At 45.4% G+C, this 23,264-nt stretch overlaps 1 protein-coding gene across 2 annotated transcripts in view; it reads right to left on the reverse strand.

Annotated features, from left to right (window-relative positions):
• Positions 1-23,264, reverse strand: part of LOC116990373 (tumor necrosis factor receptor superfamily member 14-like) — a 75,547-nt gene that overhangs the window by 25,351 nt on the left and 26,932 nt on the right. For both annotated transcript variants that reach the window (XM_033047988.1, XM_033047989.1), the window contains 3 exons: positions 9,870-9,895; positions 8,314-8,416; positions 3,788-3,913 (listed from right to left, as the gene is read on the reverse strand). In XM_033047988.1, coding sequence (XP_032903879.1) covers positions 3,788-3,913; positions 8,314-8,416; positions 9,870-9,895 — 255 coding nt within the window. The remainder of the gene's footprint in view (positions 1-3,787; positions 3,914-8,313; positions 8,417-9,869; positions 9,896-23,264) is intronic.

Below are 23,264 nucleotides of genomic sequence, written 5' to 3' on the forward strand. Positions count from 1 at the left end.
AAGCCCACCCACCAGCGTGACAGACGATCGGGTGGGGGAGAGGTAGAGGAGGTCGTCCCCTGTAACAGCCGCCACAGCCACTTTTCCACCGCGCTTGCCCGCGTTGCAATAACCGCCGCCGCCATGTTGTAGAACTTCAAGGAGCCCAGCGGAGTGCGCAGCACGACCTGACCACGTGCTCAGCGGCTTCAATCCAGAGCCCTGGGGGGGGGGTGAGGGCTGCGTGCGAACAGCCGACCGAGTGTGATTCGGCAGGAGACAAAATTACTGTGAGCCAGGATGTTAACTCGTTATTGGCTTTAATCCAGAGCCCCGGGGTTGACCGGCCTTCGGACGGCAGGCCGGTCAACTGTGAACGAGAGGAGCCATTGTGACGTCATCAGCTTGGTAGATTTTAAAAAGATGTCAGATTTGTGCAGAATTTCAAGATATCTCGGAAAATAAAGAATCACATTTTCAGACGAGGGGATTTTTGACATTATGGGGTAAATCTCTACCCAATTATATGTAAAAATTTCACCGTTAGCACGTCGGGTTTTTGAGGAGATGTGAAACACACACAAATAAATACAGACGACACAAACATCCAAGATCAGAGTTTTATAATGATACTAGACCAAGTGGGATCCGTTGGGTCCCGTCCCCTCAACGCGCGGTTCACGGGTCGGGGGGGGGGGGGGGCAGCCTGCAGCATCAGAGGGGCAGAGGTGTCAGGAAAGGTGGAGAAGAGGAGAGGGGGCGGAGAGGGGGTGAAACGGGGAGAGGGGCGAGAAGGGAGGGGGAGAGGAGAGAGGGAGATGGGGGGAAGGGGGAAGGAGGGGTGGGAGAGATGGGGGTGGAGGGGAGGGAGGAGGGGGGAAGTAGGGAGAGAGGGAGGGGGAGGGGGAGGAGAGAGAGGGGGAAGGGGGAAGAAGAGGGCTAATGGGGAGAGGAGGGGGGTGGGGAGGGGGAGATGAGGGGGAGGGGGAAATAGGTGGGGTGGGGAGAGGAGGGGCAAGCAGGGGAGAGGAAGGGAGAGGAGGGAGAAGGGGGGAAGAGGAGGGGGAGAAGGGGGTAGAAGGGCGTGAGAAGGGAGAGAGAGAGAAGGGAGGAGGGGAAGAGAGAGAAGGGGAAGAGAGAGGAGAGAGCGAAGAGTGGTGAGAGAGGAGGAGAGAGCGAAGAGGGGAGAGAGAGGAGGAGAGAGAAGGGAGAGAGGGAAGGGGAGAGAGAAGGGGGAGGGAGGGGGAGAGAGAGAAGAAGGGAGAGAGAAGCAGGAGACGGGAGCGTGGGGTTTATTTTCCCACACAAGCCATAGGTGACTGGGCAATCTGAACCCAAGCACCAAGTTGAAAGCGGCCGAAGGTGTGCATTCCTCGGGACAGCCCCCACTCTCCCACGGCCACCCTCCGCAGGCTGCTGGGTTGGGTGGAGCGGAGGTTTAGGACAATGTTCATCCCTCCACAGTGATGTCATGGACGCGGGGGTCTGGGCCAATCGCTGACAAGTCCCGCCCCATGGCAACGTCAAGCCCGTTATTGAACCTTTCTGTTGAGCGGTAGTCGGTCCTTTGGCTTGTAGGCGACGCGCCTTTCGGGTAGGTGGCGTTTCGACTGAGCGGCCATTCGGTAAGTTTGCTTTTAGGCGACGCAGCTTTTCGGTTCTTTGGCTTTTAGGCGTCCCGCCCTTTTGGTTAGTTTGCATTTAGGCATCCCATCCTATTGGTTAGTAGGCGTTTCGTCTCTGGACTTTCGGTTTTTTGGCGTTTCGGCCTCGTTTCCATTCGGTTCTTTGGCTTCGACTTCTTCGCTTCGGCCTCTCGTCCGTCGGCGCCACGTCCGCACACGAGCGAAGATGGTTCTCATAAATTGCAGCAAGAACTTGATCGGTTGGGCAGGTGGGCTGAGAAATGGTTGATGGAATTTAATAGAGAAGTGCGAGGTGTTGCATTTTGGGAAGTCAAACCAAGGCAGGGCCTACGCGGTGAATGGCAAGGCTCTGGAGGCTGTTGTCGAGCAGAGGGATCTAGGAGTGCAGGAACATAGTTCCTTGAAAGTGCCATCACAAGTAGATAAGGTGGTCAAGGGGCTTTAGGCATATTGGTGCATTAAAGGACATGGAGGTTTTGGAAAGGGTGCAGAGCAGGTTTACCAGAATTATGTTTCGATTAGTGAGTAGTAGATACAAGGAGAGGATGGACAGACTGGGATTGTTTTCTCTGGAATGCCGGAGGTTAAGGGGAGACCTGATGGAAGTATATAAAGTTATGAGGCATAGATTGGGTGAACATCATAACCTTTTTACCTTGATGAAAATTTCAAATACTAGAAGGGATAGCTTTAAGGTGAAAAGGACAACATTTTGAAAGAGAAGTGCCAGGCAACATTTTTACAGATGGAGACGAGTGCCTGGAACAGGCTGCCAGGAATGGTGGTTGGGGCAGATGCGATAGTAGAGGCTTTTGGATAGGCTTTTGGATAGGCACATAGCTTTCCAGGGAATGAAGGGCCATTGATCATGTGCAGGCAGATAAGAATGTATCTTGGCTACATAAATGGTGCAGACAATGGGACCAATGGGCCTATTCCTGTGCTGTACTGTTTTATGTTCTAATAAATTCACCTTGATTGGAAAGCATGAGTTATCAGGTTGGATGGGGAGGCTGTATCTGTTTTTTTCTGGAGCAAAGGTTGACAGGTGAAATGATAGAGGTATATAAGATTATGAGGCACAGATATTCTAGATAACCAGATTCTGGTCCCCCTGTCTAAAAGTAGAGGGCATGGGATTAAGTTGAGAGGGAGACATTTAAAAAAAGATTTGAGAGGTGCACTGGCCACACAAAAAGCAGTTAGTATCTGAAATAAGCTACAAAAGAGGTGGTGGAAACAGAAACAGTAACATTTAAGAGGCATTTGGACAGCTACTTGAATGAGCAGCTCACAGAGGGATATGGAATTCGTTCAGGGCAGATCCACTTCTGATCAAAGACCCACACTACCTTGGCCACACTCTCTTCATTTGAGTTGCTGTAATATGGAGGAAATCTTGTTTTCAAGCCACATATGATGTGATAATAACTTCCATAGAAACCCTTACGCCATGGACGCTTGAACACTCTTGACCTCCATGTCAACTTCCTGCCAGGAGCATGACTGTGGTCCTGAAAGAGCTGAGTGACTCCCTTGCACAAAGATCATCCTGTCCAGAACCCAATGACACCCACAGCACTCTTCTATCTCCCTCTAGTTTCTCCATTCAATCAATCAGGCCCAATGTTCATCTGCAGCTGGATGAGTAGAGGATAATACCTGTACCTCATTTTAAGAAGTGAATTTAGCTGGACTAAAATACGAAAGATTGAAACACAATACATTTTGTGATATTAAAATCAATTACTTGGCTTTACACAATAAAACCAAAAATGTTGATCTGTGAGCTATGGAGTTCTTGATCTTGGTGCAAACTTCACAAAGAGTGAGAGTGTGACTCAAAATGCTGTTCTAAAAATATTGAAATGTGGGGAAGCAACATCTAGCTGAAAGTTTAAGCACATAATAACCTGGTCCCCAATTAAGATTTTGATCGCAGAAAACCTCACATTAACGTTCAACTTGACCTCCTGATTTCACTATTGATGCAGTTATAAAATCATGGATCTTTATAGAAATTAGAGGCAGCAATATCCATTACATAGTATTGGGTGTACAAGATCTGTAAGAGGAATTTAAGGAAGGAATTGAAGGAAACCCTGAACAAATGTTGATCAAATCAGCATCTTTTCAATCATATTATAATACATGTACAGTACCTGCATAACAGACCAGGCAACCAAAACAGCGTTGTAGCCCGTTTGCCTGTCCAATATATCTTCCATTTGGGCATGAAGTACACGATGTGCCGGTATTACCAGTGCAGTGTTTAGCCACTATAGTGCCTGCGATGAAACAAAACATGCGCATTGAAAAGGCAGACATGGAATTGCCGTGCTTGTCCTGCTAAAATAAACCAGTTACAATGCTGTTTTTGCAAAATAAAAACACTTGAGAATCATTATTGTTGTACGCAGGAATAGCAGCATTTCTAGAAAGTCATGTTGTCCTCAGGGAGGTTGTTGTGCAAGCATATCAAGGTTGGAGTCTTATTCTTTTGTAATCTCTTTTGTTGTGGAAAGTAGGAGTTGATAAGGATGATGTGGGATTCACCTGCTCCACAGGTTGGGCAGCACATGTGTGATTGGGCAGGTGGGAAGCATGGTTTGAGAGGCAGCATGTTCCTTCTGTCATTTACACTGGGCTTCTGTGTGCTCTCAGTGCAAAAACCCGAGGCTCTAAATGCTACCTTGTTCTTTTCCCATTTTGAATGGACACAGGCCAAGGATTCCCATTAGTCAGCAACATAGGTCATTGCAGGTCACTGACATTTTTCAACAAATGTTGAAAATCCAGCGGTGACCAGAACAAGGTACGACTCTTTGGGCGACTACTCACAACCATACAGGCTTCACCCTGCGACATGCGAGTAGTCTCCTCAGTCACCCAAAATGTTGTAGCGTCTTTCTGGTCGCTGCTGAATTTTCAACATGTTGAAATTTTTCTCCGACCTGCAACGACCTATGACGGGTGCCGGCAGTCGCCGAAAAAGTCGCGTAAGTGGGACAGGCCCATTAGACTTCAGTCTTTTGTGGATAAGTCTTTTACTTATTTCCACAGAGTGTAGAACAATTTGTTCCAGGAGCCTGCTACGATGACTGCAAATGACATGGTTATCCCATCAGAAAAAGTCAACTTTAATCTTGGGGATGCTGTCCAGGTCACAATTTACAGTTTTCATTCCACTGGCGCTTCATATATGTAAAATAAATATTTTCTTACTACCATTGTCTCTTCAACATTCTCCCTATGCCCTTGCCTTTCCAATCTTTATTTAGTTGCTGATGCCTGTAGTGTTTAATCTTATGATTGGAGAACAGGGGGCCCCGCCCCTCCCATCCCGCCTGCCCGCTCATTCCAGCCATGGGTTTCCAGAGAGTCAGAGGCCTGATCGTCTGTCCCCCCCAGCCCGGCCCAGCCCGGCTCTGTCACGCTGGTGGGTGCGCTTCCCTTAGCGGAAGTCACGATCGGCTGGTCCCCCCGCTGCTTTTCACCGTCCTCAGATCACTCCGTGCCTCGCTCATGCGGGCCCACACGAGCTGCCGCCCCGCATCTCTCTCTCTCTCTCCCCCCCTCTCTCTCTCTCCCCTCTCGCTCTCTCTCCCCTCTCTCTCTCTCTCTCTCTCCCCTCTCTCACTACCCTCTATGCCCTCTCTCTCTCTCCCCCCTCTCTCTCTCTCCTCCCCTCTCTCTCCCTCCATCCCCCTCTCTCCCTCCCCCTCTCTCTCCCCCCCGCTCTCTCTCCCCTCGCTCATTCTCCCTCCACTCATTTTCCTCCTGCTTTCTCCTCCCTGCTCTCTCCCCCCTCTCTCTCTCTCTCCTCTCTCCCCTATCTCTCCCCCCTCTCTCCCCTCTCTCCTCTCTCTCTCTCTCCCTCCCACCCCTCTCTCTCTCTCCCCCTCCCGCCCCACTCTCTTTCCCCCCATCCCTCTCTCTCTCCCCCCTTCCTCTCCCCCACCCTCCCTCCCCAAAACCCCTTCAAGTAGATAGGGCGGTTATGTGGTAAAAGGAGCAAATTAATAAAATTAATATATTAACACGGGTCTGCACTTGGTCTAGTATGCTTTAATTTCAGGTCATCCAAGTTGTTTTATATTTGTTTCAGAATGCTTCAATCTATAATAACTTGTTTGTGACAAGTAAAATGGATGAAGGGGTGCCAGTGGATGTAGTGTATCTAGACTTTCAGAAAGCCTTTGATAAGGTCCCGTACGGGAGACTGGTGACTAAAATTAGAGCACATGGTATTGGGGGTAGGGTGTTGACATGGATAGAAAATTAGTTAGCAGACCAGAAGCACAGAGTAGGAGTGAACGGGTCTTTTTCAGAATGGCAGGCAGTGGCGAGTGGAGTGCCGCAAGGCTCGGTGTTGGGGCCGCAACTGTTCACCATATATATTAATTATTTGGAAGAGGAATTAGGAGCAACACTAGCAAGTTTGCGGATGACACAAAGCTGGGTGGCAGTGTGAACTGTGAAGAGGATTTTAGGAGGTTGCAGGGTGACCTGGACAGGTTGAGTGAGTGGGCAGATACGTGGCAGACGCAGTATAACCATATAACCATATAACAATTACAGCACGGAAACAGGCCATCTCGGCCCTACAAGTCCGTGCCGAACAACTTTTTTCCCTTAGTCCCACCTGCCTGCACTCATACCATAACCCTCCATTCCCTTCTCATCCATATGCCTATCCAATTTATTCTTAAATGATACCAACGAACCTGCCGCCACCACTTCCACTGGAAGCTCATTCCACACCGCTACCACTCTCTGAGTAAAGAAGTTCCCCCTCATGTTACCCCTAAACTTCTGTCCCTTAATTCTGAAGTCATGTCCTCTTGTTTGAATCTTCCCTATTCTCAAAGGGAAAAGCTTGATCACGTCAACTCTGTCTATCCCTCTCATCATTTTAAAGACCTCTATCAAGTCCCCCCTTAACCTTCTGCGCTCCAGAGAATAAAGACCTAACTTATTCAACCTATCTCTGTAATTTAGTTGTTGAAACCCAGGCAACATTCTAGTAAATCTCCTCTGTACTCTCTCTATTTTGTTGACATCCTTCCTATAATTGGGCGACCAAAATTGTACACCATACTCCAGATTTGGTCTCACCAATGCCTTGTACAATTTTAACATTACATCCCAGCTTCTATACTCAATGCTCTGATTTATAAAGGCTAGCATACCAAAAGCTTTCTTTACCACCCTATCTATATGAGATTCCACCTTCAAGGAACTATGCACGGTTATTCCCAGATCCCTCTGTTCAACTGTATTCTTCAATTCCCTACCATTTATCATGTACGTCCTATTTTGATTTGTCCTGCCAAGGTGTAATATAGATAAATGTGAGGTTATCCATTTTGGCGGCAAAAACAAGGGGGCAGATTATTATCTCAATGGGGTTAGGTTAGGTAAGGAGGAAATGCAGCGAGACCTGGGCGTCCTTGTACACCGGTCACTGAAAGTAGGCTTACAGGTACAGCAGGCAGTGAAGAAAGCAAATGGAATGTTGGCCTTCATAACAAGAGGACTTCAGTATAGGAGTAAAGAGGTTCTTCTGCAGTTGTATAGGGCTCTGGTGAGACCACATCTGGAGAATTGTGTACAGTTTTGGTCTCCTAATTTGAGGAAGGACATCCTTGTGATTGAGGCAGTGCAGCGTAGGTTCACGAGATTGATCCCTGGGATGTCGGGACTGTCATATGAGGAAAGATTGAAACGACTAGGCTTGTATTCACTGGAGTTTAGAAGGAAGAGGGGGGGGTTTATAGAAACTTCTAAAATTATAAAAGGACTGGACAAGCTAGATGCAGGAAAAATGTTCCCAATGTTGGGCGAGTCCAGAACCAGGGGCCACAGTCTTAGAATAAAGGGGAGGTCATTTAAGACTGAGGTGAGAAAAAAATTTTCAGCCAGAGAGTTGTGAATTTATGGAATTCCCTGCCACAGAGGGCAGTGGAGGTGAAGTCACTGGATGGATTTAAGAGAGAGTTAGATAGAGCTCTAGGGGCTAGTGGAGTCAAGGGATATGGGGAAAGGCAGGCACGGGTTATTGATAGGGGACGATCAGCCATGATCACAATGAATGGCGGTGCTGGCTCGAAGGGCTGAATGGCCTCCTGCACCTATTTTCTATGTTTCTAATAACTGAAAATGTCATTCAGTTCTCTTAATTTTTAAGAAAGTTATGGGCTTTTGACTGTCCTCGATCACAGCTTTTGTGTTAAGTCAATGGAAAAGCAACAGGAAACAAGATGCTAATTTCCGAGTATGAAAATGGCCATAATTTTTTTAAATACTGAAGATATGAAAGTGAATTAGGTGTCAAATTGAACTTCTTTTTTGACAAATTAAGTGACAAATTAAACTTCTTGATTTTTAAAATCTCAAAATGTTGTAACATTGCTAATATAATCATTAAATCCTCTGAGAATTGGCCACATATGAGACACTTAACTGTTATACAAAATATTAATGCAAACATTTTAATATATACAAAATAAAAGGGAAATGGCGTCTATATATTTTTTATAGGATATGGGGTGACATCATTAATGAAATAAAAGATCACTTATGGCACTTTTACTTTAACACAATTATATTTGGAGCACTAACAAAAGTAAAGGAAATTACTTCTGCTGGCATTGCTGTAAAGAATGTGTAAAATATTGGCACTTACCGGCTGCACACAATGCGCAGCAGACACCATTATGATCATACTCGTTAATTTTACACGTAGTCACTTGTGAAAGTTGACAAAGCAGGAATAGAATAAAAAATATCTAGAATTAAACAATTATATACAGGGATTAATAAAGTTTGAAAAATATTTTTTTAGAAACAAGTAGTATCACTGTGGATTTAAAATATATTGTATTTCACTCTACAGTGTGTGGCTATACAGAAGTACTGCTTCATGAATATTAATAAAGAGCAGTGCTGTATCCTTAGTATAATCAGCACCATATGCTGGGAGATTTTCAATAGGGTCTAGAGACTTACAGAAATTTGAACTAATTGCAATTTTTTTTTACATTGAAATACTGAACTCCCTGTTGCTAAACACTTTAATTCTTCCCACTTCCACACAGACCTTTCTGTCCTGGGTCTCAACCTCACCCAACCTAAACGTCACCCATTCCTTCTCTCCAGAGATACTGCCAGTCCCGCTGAGTTACTCCAGCTTTTTGAGTCTAAACCAGCATCTGCAATTCCTTCCACTACAAATACTATTTATAGCCAGGCATAAAATTTAAGTGCAGAATTACTCTTGTCCTTTCAAAGGGAGACAAAAATGCTGGTGAAACTCAGTGGGTGAGGCAGCATCTATGGAGCGAAGGAATAGATGACGTTTCGGGTCGAGACCCTTTTTAAGATTGATGTGGGGGTTGGGGGCTGGAAGAAGAAAGGAAGATGTGGAGACAGTGGGCTGTGGGAGAGCTGGGAAGGGGAGGGGAAAGAGGGAGAAAGCAAGGACTACCTGAAATTGGAGGTCAATATTCATACCGCTGGGGTGTAAACTATGAGGTGCTGCTCCTCCAATTTACGGTGGGACTCACTCTGGCCATGGAGGAGTCCCAGGACAGAAAGGTCGGATTTGTATTGGGAGCGGTAGTTGAAGTGCTGAGTCACCGGGAGATCAGGTTGGTTATTGCGAACTGAGCGGAGGTGTTGGGCGAAGCGATCGCCAAGCCTAAGCTTAGTCTCACCGATGTAGAGCAGCTGACACCTAGAGCGGCAGATGCAATAAATTAGGTTGGAGAAGGTGCAGGTGAACCTCTGCCGCACCTGGAAAGACTGTTTAGGTCCTTGAATGGAGTCAAGGGGGGAGGTAAAGCGACAAGTGTAGCATTTCCTGCGGTTGCAAGAGAAAGTACCAGGGGAGGAGGTGGTTTGGGTGGGAAAGGACGAATGGACCAGGGAGTTATGGAGGGAGCGGTCTCTGCGGAAATCCGAAATGGGAGGAGATGGGAAGATGTGGCCAGTGGTGGGATCCTGTTGGAGGTGGCGAAAATGTTGGAGGATTATCTGTTGTATGTGACGGCTGGTAGGGTGGAAGATGAGGAGAACGGTGACTCTGCCCTTGTTACGAGTGAGGGGGGAGTGGGGAGTGAGAGCAGAGTTACGGGGTATAGAAGAGACCCTGGTGAGAGCCTCATCTAGAAGAAGAGGGGAACAAGTGGGTCAAAGGACCTGTTTCCATGCTGTATCGTTGAAGTCTAAATAAACTCTTACCTTTTTGAGATCTTCACCTCCCGCACCTGAAAGGAAAAGAATAATGTAAATACATTTCTCTAAGGAATCTGTAGAAATTACATTTTTTGCTAGCAATGGCATAAATAGCAATTAGTGAGAAAAAAAAGAGATTTTCCGACCTCTAAAAAGGATCAGAGGAGCCCTGGACTATTAGTTCCGACATCACCAGATCTCCCACAGGATTTATCTTTGTTACTTTCCAACTCATATCAAGCCTTATCCATAGAATTCTCCTTTTTTTTTATCATGTCTCCAATTGAGGTGCAAAGCTATGGAAATAAAACCAGTACGTTTCTGTCTTCACCTTCTCATACTGTCACTCTTGTAAGCACACCATTCCGTTCAATCAGTTTCTTTCTGCAGAACCTCTGTTCTCGAGATGAAGCTTTTCAATTTAGCACTTCTGAAATGTCCTCCATCTTCAAGAAATCCTGCTGTAGTTGATGGAACTCTCAAACACACATTCTCCACTTACGGTATACCTGCTCTCACTTTGCCCCTCCTTCAGTCCACACAAAACAGATATATGGATCCCCTGGTTCTCACCCTCAACTCCACAAGCCTTGGCTTTCACTGCTTCCTTCTTTGGCTATTCCACCAACTGCAGCAAGATCCCACCACCAGCCATATCTTCCCCTCTCCCTATTTCCTGTTTTCCACAGGAATCGCTTTATCTGTAACTCCTTAATCTCCTCATCCCTTCGCACTCACCCCTCTCCATCCCCTGGTAATTTCCGTCACAGTAAGAAGTCCAACACTTGTCACCATCAAGGTCACATGCAGCTGGTGCAGGTGAGATTAGATTCACGTGCACCTTCTCCAACTGCTCTAACGTATTCAATGCTCACGATGTGGCCTCCTGTACTTTGGCATTGGTAGACTATGTGACCATTTTGCAGAGTACCTGTCCGCATGCGTCTGTCTCTGCTATTCTGCAATGGATCAGCTCAGCTTCTGTATGCACATTGTTTCAACTCTCCTACCCATTTTCACAGTGGCCTGACTGTCTTTGACCTTTTGCAAAGCCAAACGTTATCCACGAATATGAGATGTTCCCGAGCAGAACATCTCATTTCCAGCTTCAGTAGCCTCCAATCCAATGCATGAGCACTGATTTTCCAATTTCAGGTAACCCACTCTCTGTGTTCCTTTCCCATGAATGAATGAATGAATGAATGAATGTTTATTGGCCAGGTATGTACACATACAAGGAATTTGCCTTGGTGCTCCGCTCCCAAGTACAACACAACATACAGTAAACAATTAAGAAGAAAACATAAATCATTAACACATTAAGAATAATACATTATAGTTTAAATGTGTAAATGAAATAAAATACCAGAGCAAAAGGAGCTACAGACGTTTGGTTATTTAGTAGAGCCATTGCTCGTAGAAAAAAGCTGCTTTTATGTCTGGCTGTGGCGGCTTTGACAGTCTGGAGTTGCCTTCCAAAGGGAAGTTCTTCAAAGGCCAGGGTGAGAGCGGTCAGAGATGATCTTACCCGGTCGCTTCCTGGCCCTTGCAGTGTACAGTTTGTCAATGGGGGGGGTAAGGTTGCAGTCAACAACCTTGTCAGCTGATCGAACAATATGCTGCAGCCTCCGGATGTCATGCTTGGTGGCTGAGCCAAACCATGCCATGATGGAGAAGGTGAGGACAGACTCCACGGCAGCAGTATAGAATTGGACCATCATTGCCTGTGGCAGATTGTGTTTCCTCAGCTGTCGCAGGAAGTACATCCTCTGTTGGTCCTTTTTGACTGTGGAGTCAATGGTGGCCCCCCATTTAAGGTCCTTGGAGATGGTGGTTCCAAGGAACTTAAAGGACTCCGCAGATGTGACTGTGGTGTTGTTGATGGTGAGTGCGGTGAGGGGAGGGGGAGCTCTCCTAAAGTCTATTATCAATTCAAATGTCTTGAGAGCATTGAGCTCCAGGTTGTTACGAAGGCACCAGGACACCACCTGTGTCACTTCCTGTCTGTAGGCAGATTTCTCCCCATCCTGGATCAGTCCCATCAGGGTTGTGTTGTCCGCAAACTTGAAAAGCTTGACAGAGGAGTCTGTGGAGGTGTAGTCATTGGTGGAGAGAATAAAGGAGAGGCGAGAGTACACAGCCTTGCGGTGCTCCTATGCTGCAGGTCTGCGGGTCCGAGATGTGCTTTCCCAGCCTCACATGCTGCTTCCTGTCTGTCAGGAAGTTGGTGATCCACTGACAGAGGGGTTCAGGCACAGTCAACTAGGAGAGTTTGGAGTGTAGTAACTCTGGCACAAGGTGTTGAATGCAGAGCTAAAATCCACAAACAAAATCCTTGCAAAGGTCCCCTGGTGGTCTAGGTGCTGGAGGATGAAGTGCAGGCTTAGGTTGACTGCGTCACCCACTGATCTGTTGCCCGATATGCAAACTGCAGAGGGTCCAGCAGTTATTTGGGCCATTTTTCAGCTGGGCCAGCACAAGTCTTTCAAGGGTGTTCATGACTGCAGAGGTCAATGCGACAGGCCTGTAGTCATTAAGCAGTAGTCCTTGTCTTTTTGGGTACAGGGACAATAGTGGAGATTTTGAAGCAGGCAGGGACAGTACAGGTTTGCAGGGACTGGTTGAAAATGTCTCTGCAGACCAGTGCCAGTTGTTTGGCACAGAGCTTGAGGGTAGAGGGGGAAACATTGTCCGGTCCTGGAGATTTCCGACTTTTCTGTCTTCTGAATAGCCCCTCCGCCTCCTCAATTTCTATTGTTTGTGATAGAGAAGTGGCCAGACTGATGCTGGGGAGCAAGGAGGGTGTGGGTATTGGACGAGGGATCAGTCTTTGCAGACTGGAGTCAGGCTGTAAGGTGTGAAGTGGTGATTGGGGAGGAGTGGGTGGGGAAGGGTCCAGTCTTTGCAGACTGGAGTCAGGCTGTGAGTAAGTGTGAAGTGGTAATTGGATAAGGGGTGAAGGGCGTACCAGGGTTATGTTTCTGTTTATCGAACCTGCAGTAGAACTCGTTCAGCTGACAAATGTCCAAGGACCAGGGGATTTTCCTCGTGTAGCTGGTGATTTCTTGCAAGCCCTTCCAAACTGAAGAGTCATTAGCTGAGAACTTGCTTCTCAACTTCTCAGAGTACCTTTCCTTGGCAGTTCTGATTCCTCTTCTCAGCTTGTACCTGGCCTGCCTGTAGAGGTCTGCATCCCCACTCCTGTCGGCCGCATCTTTAGACTGGCGGAGCTGTCTGAGTTCTGCTGTAAACCAGGGCTTGTCGTTGAACCAGATCCGAGTGCTAGTGGGAATGCAACTGTCCTCACAAAAGCTGACATATGATGTCACAGTGTCTGTATATTCGTCGAGGCTTGTGGTTGCTTCCCTGAACATATTCCAATCAGTGCAGTCAAAGCAGGACTAGATTTTCAATGCCCTCGTTTGTCCTCCTTTTCATTGTTCTGACCACAGGCTTAGCAGATTTTAGTTTCTGCCAGTAGGTCGGAATAAGGTGAACTAAACAATGATTAGAGAGACCCAGAGCCGTTCAGGGAACAGGTCGATGTGCGTTCTTGATTGAAGTGTAACAGCGATCGAGTCTCTCCCCTCTGGTGGGGCAGGTAACATGAAGCCTGTTACTGAAGGCTGAAGAGTTGTGCTGAAGCAAAGCAAGAATTTCATTATCCTATCTGGGACATATGACAATAAACTCTCTTGAATCTTGAATCTACTTTGGAAGCTCTCGGCTGAGGTTAGCCTTGTTAAAGTCCCCAAAACAATGACCATGAAGTCCGGGAAGTCACTCTCTACCCTCATTACCTGGTCAGCGAGTTGCGTTTGCACCTCACGTACGCAGGCTTGGGGGAGGATGTAAACTCCAGCGAGAATAAAAGAGGCAAATTCCCTTGGAGAATAAAAGGGTTTGCAATTTAGAATGATTCTAGATTGGGAGAAGATAGATAGTACCGTGATGTTGTTGTACCAGTTGTGGTTAGTATAGAAACATATTCCACCGCCTCTTGATTTTCCCGCTGCCTCTGCTTCGCGGTCCGCTCTATGTAGTTGAAAGCCAGCCAGTTGCAGCGCATTGTCCAGGGTCGTCTCACACAGCCAGGTCTCAGTGAAGCGCAGGGCAGCGGCTCGAGAGTCCTTGTTTGTCTAGTGCAGGAGTTGCAGTTCGTCCACTTTGTTATTGAGAGAACGTAGATTTGTAAGGAATATACTCGGGAGCGGTGTGCATAATCCTCGTCGCCAGAGTCAGGTGAGTGCTCCAGAGCACTTCCCATGGGTCCTCCTCCGTCTCAAGACCTCGAACATAGCCACAGCCCTGCCGACGAGTATGTCCATATAATCCAGCAAGTGAGAGAAATCCGGAACAATGTTTGGAGGTACCGTATGTCCGATGTTAATGTGTACCTCTCTCATGAAAGTGATCCTTGTGGGATTTTCACAGACAACACAAACGAACAAACATACAAAACAGCAGTACACTGTGCCAGCCGGAAGGTAAACTACTCACCAGTCCACCCAGAGTCTCTTTCTATTTGGTTACATTTTCCATCCTATCCCATCTGGTTATATCTGTCCATCATCTTTCCATTATTTTGTCCCACCTATTACTCACCATCCTCTCTCTATCCTTCTCCTTCTCACTTCCACACACTGGCTATCTTCTCTCTGCGCTCTCAGTTCTGGTGTAAAATGTCAGCCCAAAATGTTAACTTCCTTTCGCCTCCACAGATGCTGGTCAACCTGCTGGATTCTTACAATAGTTTATTTTTTGTTGATATTTTGCTCCTAGATGCACATTATCCAGAAAAGTGTGTTTTGACATTCCAAGTCCACAGTAATTCCATTGCACCTACTGATTGGAAAGACTTCTGGTGATGCCCTTATCCATCAGAGAAGAGGGGGCCACAAAACACTGGTGTCTGGTTTTCCTTTGATGATTTCAAACTGTCCACCTACCTAGTTTTTTTAATTATGTGGACAGGGTTAAATTCAGTGCATACTATTTGCATAAAGCATATCAAATGCTATTTACACACATAAGTGTTATAGTAGATTTACAACTACATTTCTATTTATAACATCATAGAAAAATATTTGTATTGGTTTATTGTCATATACTGAGATACAGTAAAAAGGTTTGTTTGCATGCTATCCAATCAAATCAGAAACATTTCCATGAATACAATCAAGCCATATACGAATACAACAGGTATTGCAAAAAGAAAAATACCAGCATACAAAATATAGTTATTCAACACTCTACCATACCAGTTCAATGTCCACAATGAGATAGGTTGAAAGATCAGAATTATGTCATAGCTTATGGAAGGACTGTACAAAAGTCTGTTTACACATGGGAGAAAAGTGTTCCTGTCTGGTGGTATGTATTTTCAAGCTTGTGTCTCTTCTGCCCGATCGGTGCGAGAGAAAAAGGGGATGACAGGGGTTACAAAGGTCCTTGATTATGTTGGTTGCTCTCCTCTCGCAAAATGGTGAAGATGGAGTCAATACTGGTGAGTCTGGTCTTTGTGATCAACTGGGCTACATCCACAACTCTTGTGATTTTGTGCTTTCTTGAGGAGAGCTGTTCCCAAATGAAGCTGTGATGCAACCTGACGCAACTTTCCACGGCGCATTGATAGATATTGATAAGAATTGTAGGAGACATGCAAATTTCCTTAGTCTCCTTAGGAAGTAGACATGGTGTGCTTTTTGGCTCTCGCTTCAATGTGGTTGGTCCACAAAAGATTGTTAATAATATTTACGTCAAGGAACTTGAAGCTGCCAACCATTTCCACTTCAGTATCAATTATGCTAAATTGGGCATGTACTCCACCACGCTTCTTGAAATCAAGAACAAGCTCCTTCATGGTGGTGACATTGAAGCAGATATTGTTGTCCAGACACCATGTTACTAATTAGTTCAGATTACTGTACAATTGGAGAATTTATTTCTGCATTGAGTCAAGCAGCAGCATAAATGATGTATGACTTCTGTTATCTACTTTAAATGGCTGAAGAATTTAAATGTGATCAGTTATCGAATGTTAATACCGCTATCATTGGATGTCCATTATGATGACTGAAGAATGGAGGCAAAACATGGTCAGTTAGTCAGTAGTAGTTGTCAATGGCATGAGGATAAACTGATGCCTAAGCAAACTGGCTACGTGTGTAATCTAAATAGACACTGGTATATGTTTTCCTTGCCAACTGACTTTCGACTCTCAGCTCAGGCTCTTTGGTGGCTCTCAGTGCTGACTGTAGTGGTCTTGGGCTGGTTTCTCCAAGCTAAATAACCATGGTCTGGTTCCCCAGATAACAGTGTGATGGCTGAATTTTGCGAGTCATCATCACTACACCACAGCTTTAGCCCAAGTCTGCATCAGAACCATTCGTGATTTAGTCCTAATCCACAGCCTTCAAGGCTCCATTGCAGTCTGCATTAACCAGCATGGAGCTGATTCTATCAATGATCTTAGTTAAATTAGAGATAATTCTGACGTCACAGGTGGAAACCGCCTTATCGTCACCTCTCGATACACAATCAAACTTTCACAGCTGTAAAGAAATGTACTGAGGACACAAGCTTGATAAACAGATCCATGTGTTCAGGATAAATATATAACAATGTTGGTCCTGTTGGTCCTGAATCAACATGGAAATGCATCAGAGTTGCTGGAATCTTGAGCAAGAGAAAACAAACTGCTGGAGAAATTCAGAAGGCCAGAGGGAAATGGACAGACCACCTTTCAGGTCAGAGCCCTTCTTCTGTCTGATGTCATCAGTCCATTTCCGTTCACAGATGCTGCCTGGCATGCTGAGTTCCTCCAGCATAGATGTGATAATGATTATATTTTATATCAGGGGCCTCCAAACTTTTCTGTATGAGGGCCACATTATATATTTGGCACATTTTTTGCAGGCTGTAGAAAAAAATAAAGAAATGTCTGTTTTATAAATTTAAGTAACTCAAAAAAGTACTTAACTAAAACAAATGGAAGAAATTCAAAACAAAACTTGTAGCCATCGAAGGTAGACAAAAATACTGGAGAAACTCAGCGGGTGAGGCAGCATCTATGGAGCAAAGGAAATGGGCAATGTTTCGGGTCGAAACCCTTCTTGTAGACATCAATCAAGGTTAACCAATGAAATCATAAAGTTTTATGCAGCCACATTAATGGGAAGGATGGAACTACTTTTATGATTTCAAAATGTCATTGAATTGAGGATCCAAATTTGAGGAGCCAATTGTGAGGATGGACTTCAAATGCTCATCGGATAAATTTGCTTGATATTTAGACTTGACATACTTCATTCTTGAAAATGTTTGTTCACAGAGGTATGTTGTACCAAAAGGGGATACAAATCTTCAAGCAAATTGCTTCAAATTTGGAAACTGTTCAGGCTTCAAAAAATTATAAAACGCAATCATATTTCCTTCTTTATACTTTAAGAAGGAACTGCAGATGCTGGACAATCGAAGGAAGACAAAAATGCTGAAGAAACTCAGCGGGTGAGGCAGTATCTATTGATGCAATTGATTCATATGGCTTGTCACATCTGCAAAAAATGCCAATTTCCAATGCCACTCAGCGTCTGATAAAAGCGGTTTAGGATGATTTTTCTCTGAGAAATGAATCAATATCCTTTCCTAGCTGAAAGAACCACAATAAAACCTTTCCACAACTAAGCCATCGAACTGCTGTATAATAAGGCAAATCAACAAACTCAGAATCAATTTCTTCCAGAAAAGCACAAAGCTAGCGACGATGATATCCATGATATCGAATGAAATTCACCACAGAAGCAACAGGTTTCAAGACACAAGACATATCAACATACTTTCCACATAATGCTTGTGTTTTGCCCAACCAAACCTTTCTTCGCCCCAGACATGTTCTTTCCTCCATCAATTGTCACTCATTGCAGTTGATTCTACTTCAGGTTATATTCTGACGTTTTTTTGCAATTCATTGAAGAATTCCTCTCCAGTTACTGTAGTTTGCATACTGGTGCTAATTCTTGAGTGACATTAAATTCACTGTCAACACTCGCAGTTGTGAGGTCTCACACACATCAGTTGATTCATCCAACATGAGAGAATACCAGCAAAAACTTCTTGCTTTGTCCACAATTTGCTGAACTATGTTACTTCCTAAATCTTCAATTCTACGAGCAACAGTATTGGGCACAAGACCGACAATATTAAAGGGATTTGATTTTACTGGGCATAACTCTCCCACCACTTCCATCATACACTCTTTGATGAAATCTCCATCAGTGAAAGGTTTTCGTGTTTTAGGCAGCACATAAGCAATTTTGTAACTGGCCCTGGTTAATCTTAATTTTCATTTTTTTTTCATTGTAAAAACAGCTTGTTGAGAACACAAAACGCTTTGCAATGATTTAAACTATTCTGAACGCTGCGTTCCTGTGAACTGGAAATAACTTGAGCCATGTTTGGTCTCATAGCGCCGACGTATATTGTAGTCCTTCAAAACATCAACAGGGTCGTTACATATGAGGCATAAGGCTTTATCATTTGCTTGCACAAAAAAAGTAATTTATGCCCCATTCTTCATTAAACAAACGACACTCACTGTCCACTTTTCTTTTCTTTTTTTCTTCCATAACTGAAAAGTATAGGGATAAAATGTATTGGGTGGTGTTTGACTCCTCAATTACTTCACTCAAGTGATTAATTCATTAAGAATCCTATTTTAACGCATATATAATATTTGAACACGTTCTGTTCAGGTTAGATTAGGTTAGTTTAGATTAGGTTAGGTTAGATTAGATTAGTTTACATTAGGTTTATATGGCAACAAATAAATAATATTCAATTTTTAAAAAGAGCTTGTACAATTTTCAAAAAGAGCTTGTAGAGAGAGTACAGAGGAGATTTACTAGAATGTTGCCTGGGTTTCAGCAACTAAGTTACAGAGAAAGGTTGAACAAGCTAGGGCTTTATTCTTTGGAGCGCAGAAGGTTAAGGGGGGACTTGATAGAGGTTTTTAAAATGATGAGAGGGATAGACAGAGTTGACGTGGATAAACTTTTCGCACTGAGAGTAGGGAAGATTCAAACAAGGGGACATGACTTGAGAATTAAGGGACAGAAGTTTAGGGGTAACATGAGGGGGAACTTCTTTACTCAGAGAGTGGTGGCTGTGTGGAATGAGCTTCCAGTGAAGGTGGTGGAGGCAGGTTCGTTTTTATCATTTAAAAATAAATTGGATAGTTATATGGACGGGAAAGGAATGGAGGGTTATGGTCTGAGCGCAGGTATATGGGACTAGGGGAGAATACGTGTTTGGCATGGACTAGAAGGGTCGAGATGGCCTGTTTCCGTGCTGTAATTGTTATATGGTTATATTAGAATATATATATATATACTAGACCAAGTGCAGACCCGTTGGGTCTGTTCCCCCAACGTGCGGTTGTGGGGGGGGGGGGTGGAGGCGGCACGCAGCGTCACACACACTAACTATCCCCCCCCCCCGCACTCACGCTAATTACCCCCTTGATATTATATCAATATTATTAATTTGCTCCTTTTACCCCATAACCACCCTATCTACTGACGCATAGCCCCCAACTTGCAGTCACATCTAGACACGCTAATTACCCCCTTGATATTATATTAATATTATTAATTTGCTCCTTTTACCCCATAACCACCCTATCTACTGACGCATAGCCCCCAACTTGCAGTCACATCTAGAGAGGGGGGGGGGGCGGGCGGGGGGGGTAGAGAGTGAGGGCAGAGAGAGAAGGGGCAGAGGCAGAGAGAGAGACAGAGACACAGAGAGAGGGGCAAGAGGGATAGGGGGGTGGAGTGGAGGCTAAGAGGGAGGGTGGGTGAGGGGGGAAAGGTGGGGGAGGAGGGGAGGAGAGAGAGAGGGTGAGAGTGAGGGGGAGAGAGAAGGAGTGCTGAGAGGGGGGTGAGGTGGGGAGCAGGGAGGGGGAGGGTGGAGGGAAGAGGGTAGGTGGTGTGGAGGGGAGGGGGTTTAGGGAAAGCAGGGAGGGTGGGGGAGGGGATGGAGGGGTGGAGCGGAGAGAGGAGGGGAGAGAGGGGGGAGAGAGGGGGGAGGGGGGGAGAAAGAGGGGGAGAGAGAGGGGGAGAGAGAGGGGGAGAGAGAGGGTGTGCTGAGAGGGGAGGGGGAGAGGTGGGGAGCAGGGAGGGGGAGGGAAGGGGGTAGGGGTGTGTGGAGGGGAGGGGAGGGGGTTTAGGGGAGGAATGGTGGGGGAGGGGATGGAGGGAGAAAAAGAGGGGAGAGGGAGAGGGGGGAGGGGGAAGAGGAGAGGAGAGGGGGGAGAGGGGGGGAGGTGAGGGAGGGGGAAGGAGAGGGGGGCAGAGGATAGGGGGGGAGGAGAGGGGGGAGAGGAGAGGGTGGGGGAGGAGAGGAAAGTGGGGTGAGAAGAGAGGGGGGGGAGAGGAGAGGGGGGGAGGAGAGGGGGGGAGTGGAGAGGGGGAGAGGAAAGGGGGGGAGAGGAGAGGGGGGGAGAGGAGAGGGGAGAGGAGAGGGGGGAGAGGAGAGGGGGGAGAGGAGAGGGGGGGAGTGGAGAGGGGGAAGAGGAGAGGGGGGGAGAGGAGAGGGGGGAGGAGGAGGGAGAGGAGAGGGGGGGGGGAGGAAAGGGGGGGGAGAACCTAAAAAACATTTTAGAACCAAATAATACACATTCTGCAAGCATTGTAGAACCAGAGACTTTTTGCAAACATTTTAGAACCAATAAACACTTCTTGCAAACATTTTAGAACCAATAGACACTTTTTGCAAACATTTTAGAACCAAGACACATTCTGCAAGCGTTTTAGAACCACTAAGAACACTTACATCTGAGTAGACATGTGTTCAGTGTTATTCACAGCTCAGAGAAACGTGACCCTCTGCCTTCCTCCAGCTTGCAGACACTGATTGAGGCACACCACTTCCTGGTTTTATAGTCCCTCCCCCCTGCCGTCAGCAGGGGCAGCAGAGAGAATGGGGAATTTTGTAAAATCATTAATATCTCTGTCATTTTTCATCGACGGGAAAAATCCTCGGCACACATATGGCGGAGGGGGGCTCTGAGCAAGGTGGCCAAAAATGACGGCCGTAGGTGGCGGCGTTCTCTCGGAAATCGTAGCACAGATGGCCAAAACCGGTCAAGAACAGACTTTTAGATAGATAGATAGATAGATAGATAGATAGATAGATAGATAGATAGATAGATAGATAGATAGATAGATAGATAGATAGATAGATAGATAGATAGATAGATGATAGATATTTATATATATGATTATTTCTAAAACAGAAAAAAATAGAGTGACCACCAGTGGGCATGCAGACAGTATAGAAATATCATATGATATAATGGCGGATTGACCACATGCATGTCACCGTCGCAGTGACTGACGGGTGGGTACTCCGCTAAGAAATCTGATTAGGAACAGTCAACATGGATTTGTGCCTGGAAGGTCAAGTTTGACTAATCTTCTTGAATTTTTTGAAGAGGTTACTAGGGAAATTGACGAGGGTAAAGCAGTGGATGTTGTCTATGGACTTTAGTAAGGCCTTTGACAAGGTTCCTCATGGAAGGTTGGTTAAGAAGGTTAAACTGTTGGGTATAAATGCAGGAATAGCAAGATGGATTCAGCAGTGGCTGAATGGGAGAAGCCAGAGGGTAATGGTGGATGGCTGTTTGTCGGGTTGGAGGCAGGTGACTAGTGGGGTGTCTCAGGGATCTGTGTTGGGTCCTTTGTTGTTTGTCATGTACATCAATGATCTGGATGAAGGGGTGGTAAATTGGATTAGTAAGTATGCAGATGATACCAAGATAGGGGGTGTTGTGGATAATGAAGAGGACTTCCAAAGTCTACAGAGTGATTTAGGCCATTTGGAAAAATGGGCTGAAAGATGGCAGATGGAGTTTAATGCTGATAAATGTGAGGTGTTACACCTTGGCAGGACAAATCAAAATAGGACGTACATGATAAATGGTAGGGAATTGAATACAGTTGAACAGAGGGATCTGGGAATAACCGTGCATAGTTCCTTGAAGGTGGAATCTCATATAGATAGGGTGGTAAAGAAAGCTTTTGGTATGCTAGCCTTTATAAATCAGAGCATTGAGTATAGAAGCTGGGATGTAATGTTAAAATTGTACAAGGCATTGGTGAGACCAAATCTGGAGTATGGTGTACAATTTTGGTCGCCCAATTATAGGAAGGATGTCAACAAAATAGAGAGAGTACAGAGGAGATTTACTAGAATGTTGCCTGGGTTTCAACAACTAAATTACAGAGATAGGTTGAATAAGTTAGGTCTTTATTCTCTGGAGCGCAGAAGGTTAAGGGGGGACTTGATAGAGGTCTTTAAAATGATGAGAGGGATAGACAGAGTTGACGTGATCAAGCTTTTCCCTTTGAGAATAGGGAAGATTCAAACTTCAGAATTAAGGGACAGAAGTTTAGGGGTAACATGAGGGGGAACTTCTTTACTCAGAGAGTGGTAGCGGTGTGGAATGAGCTTCCAGTGGAAGTGGTGGCGGCAGGTTCGTTGGTATCATTTAAGAATAAATTGGATAGGCATATGGATGAGAAGGGAATGGAGGGTTATGGTATGAGTGCAGGCAGGTGGGACTAAGGGAAAAAAGTTGTTCGGCACGGACTTGTAGGGCCGAGATGGCCTGTTTCCGTGCTGTAATTGTTATATGGTTATATGGTTAAATCATTCAAATTTAAAATTATTATTAAGTAAAATGACAAGAGCAAACACTCAATTTAATAGCACGCGGCAAACTGACATGAATTCTTACTTTTCTTGCCTTCCTCGTGCCGAATAAAAGAGGGTATTAGTCACGTACAACTAACGGTAACCTATCAGCAGCTGCACACAAACCCTCAACTTGATAGCCTACAGCAGACTGACGTATATGTTCCCGCGCTACCATAGAACCTGCTAAATAGCCCGCTGGAACGTGTTAAGAGCTTGCTGCGGGCCGAATAAAATCAGGTGGCCTGCGAACCATAGTTTGGAGACCCCTGCTTTATATCATCAGTAACAAGTCATTCCTTAAATTATATAATCAGTGCTCTTGAGTTATCCTCAGCTTCTTGGGCCATTGCTTGCATGGCAGTGAAAAGCACGAGATATGGATATCTGTCTGTTATTTACTTCTTTGCACTGGTCGTAAATATTCAGCCAGTCTTAGCTCTCTTGACTTATAAATACTATTTCTCCAGTTAACCCACAGGTCTTTCTCATACCCGAGACAGCATGGTGCAGATAGGGAGAGGGAAAGTGGTGGGCAGGCTGATGCTGCCAAACCAAATTGTGATACATCTCGACAGGATGCTTTCATAAGTACATCTGAAAAAAATTGAGATTATAAGAAATTATCTGAAGAAATGAAGAAAT

This window comes from Amblyraja radiata, chromosome 31 (assembly GCF_010909765.2).
Source record: "Amblyraja radiata isolate CabotCenter1 chromosome 31, sAmbRad1.1.pri, whole genome shotgun sequence".
Classification (NCBI taxonomy): Eukaryota; Metazoa; Chordata; class Chondrichthyes; order Rajiformes; family Rajidae; genus Amblyraja; species Amblyraja radiata.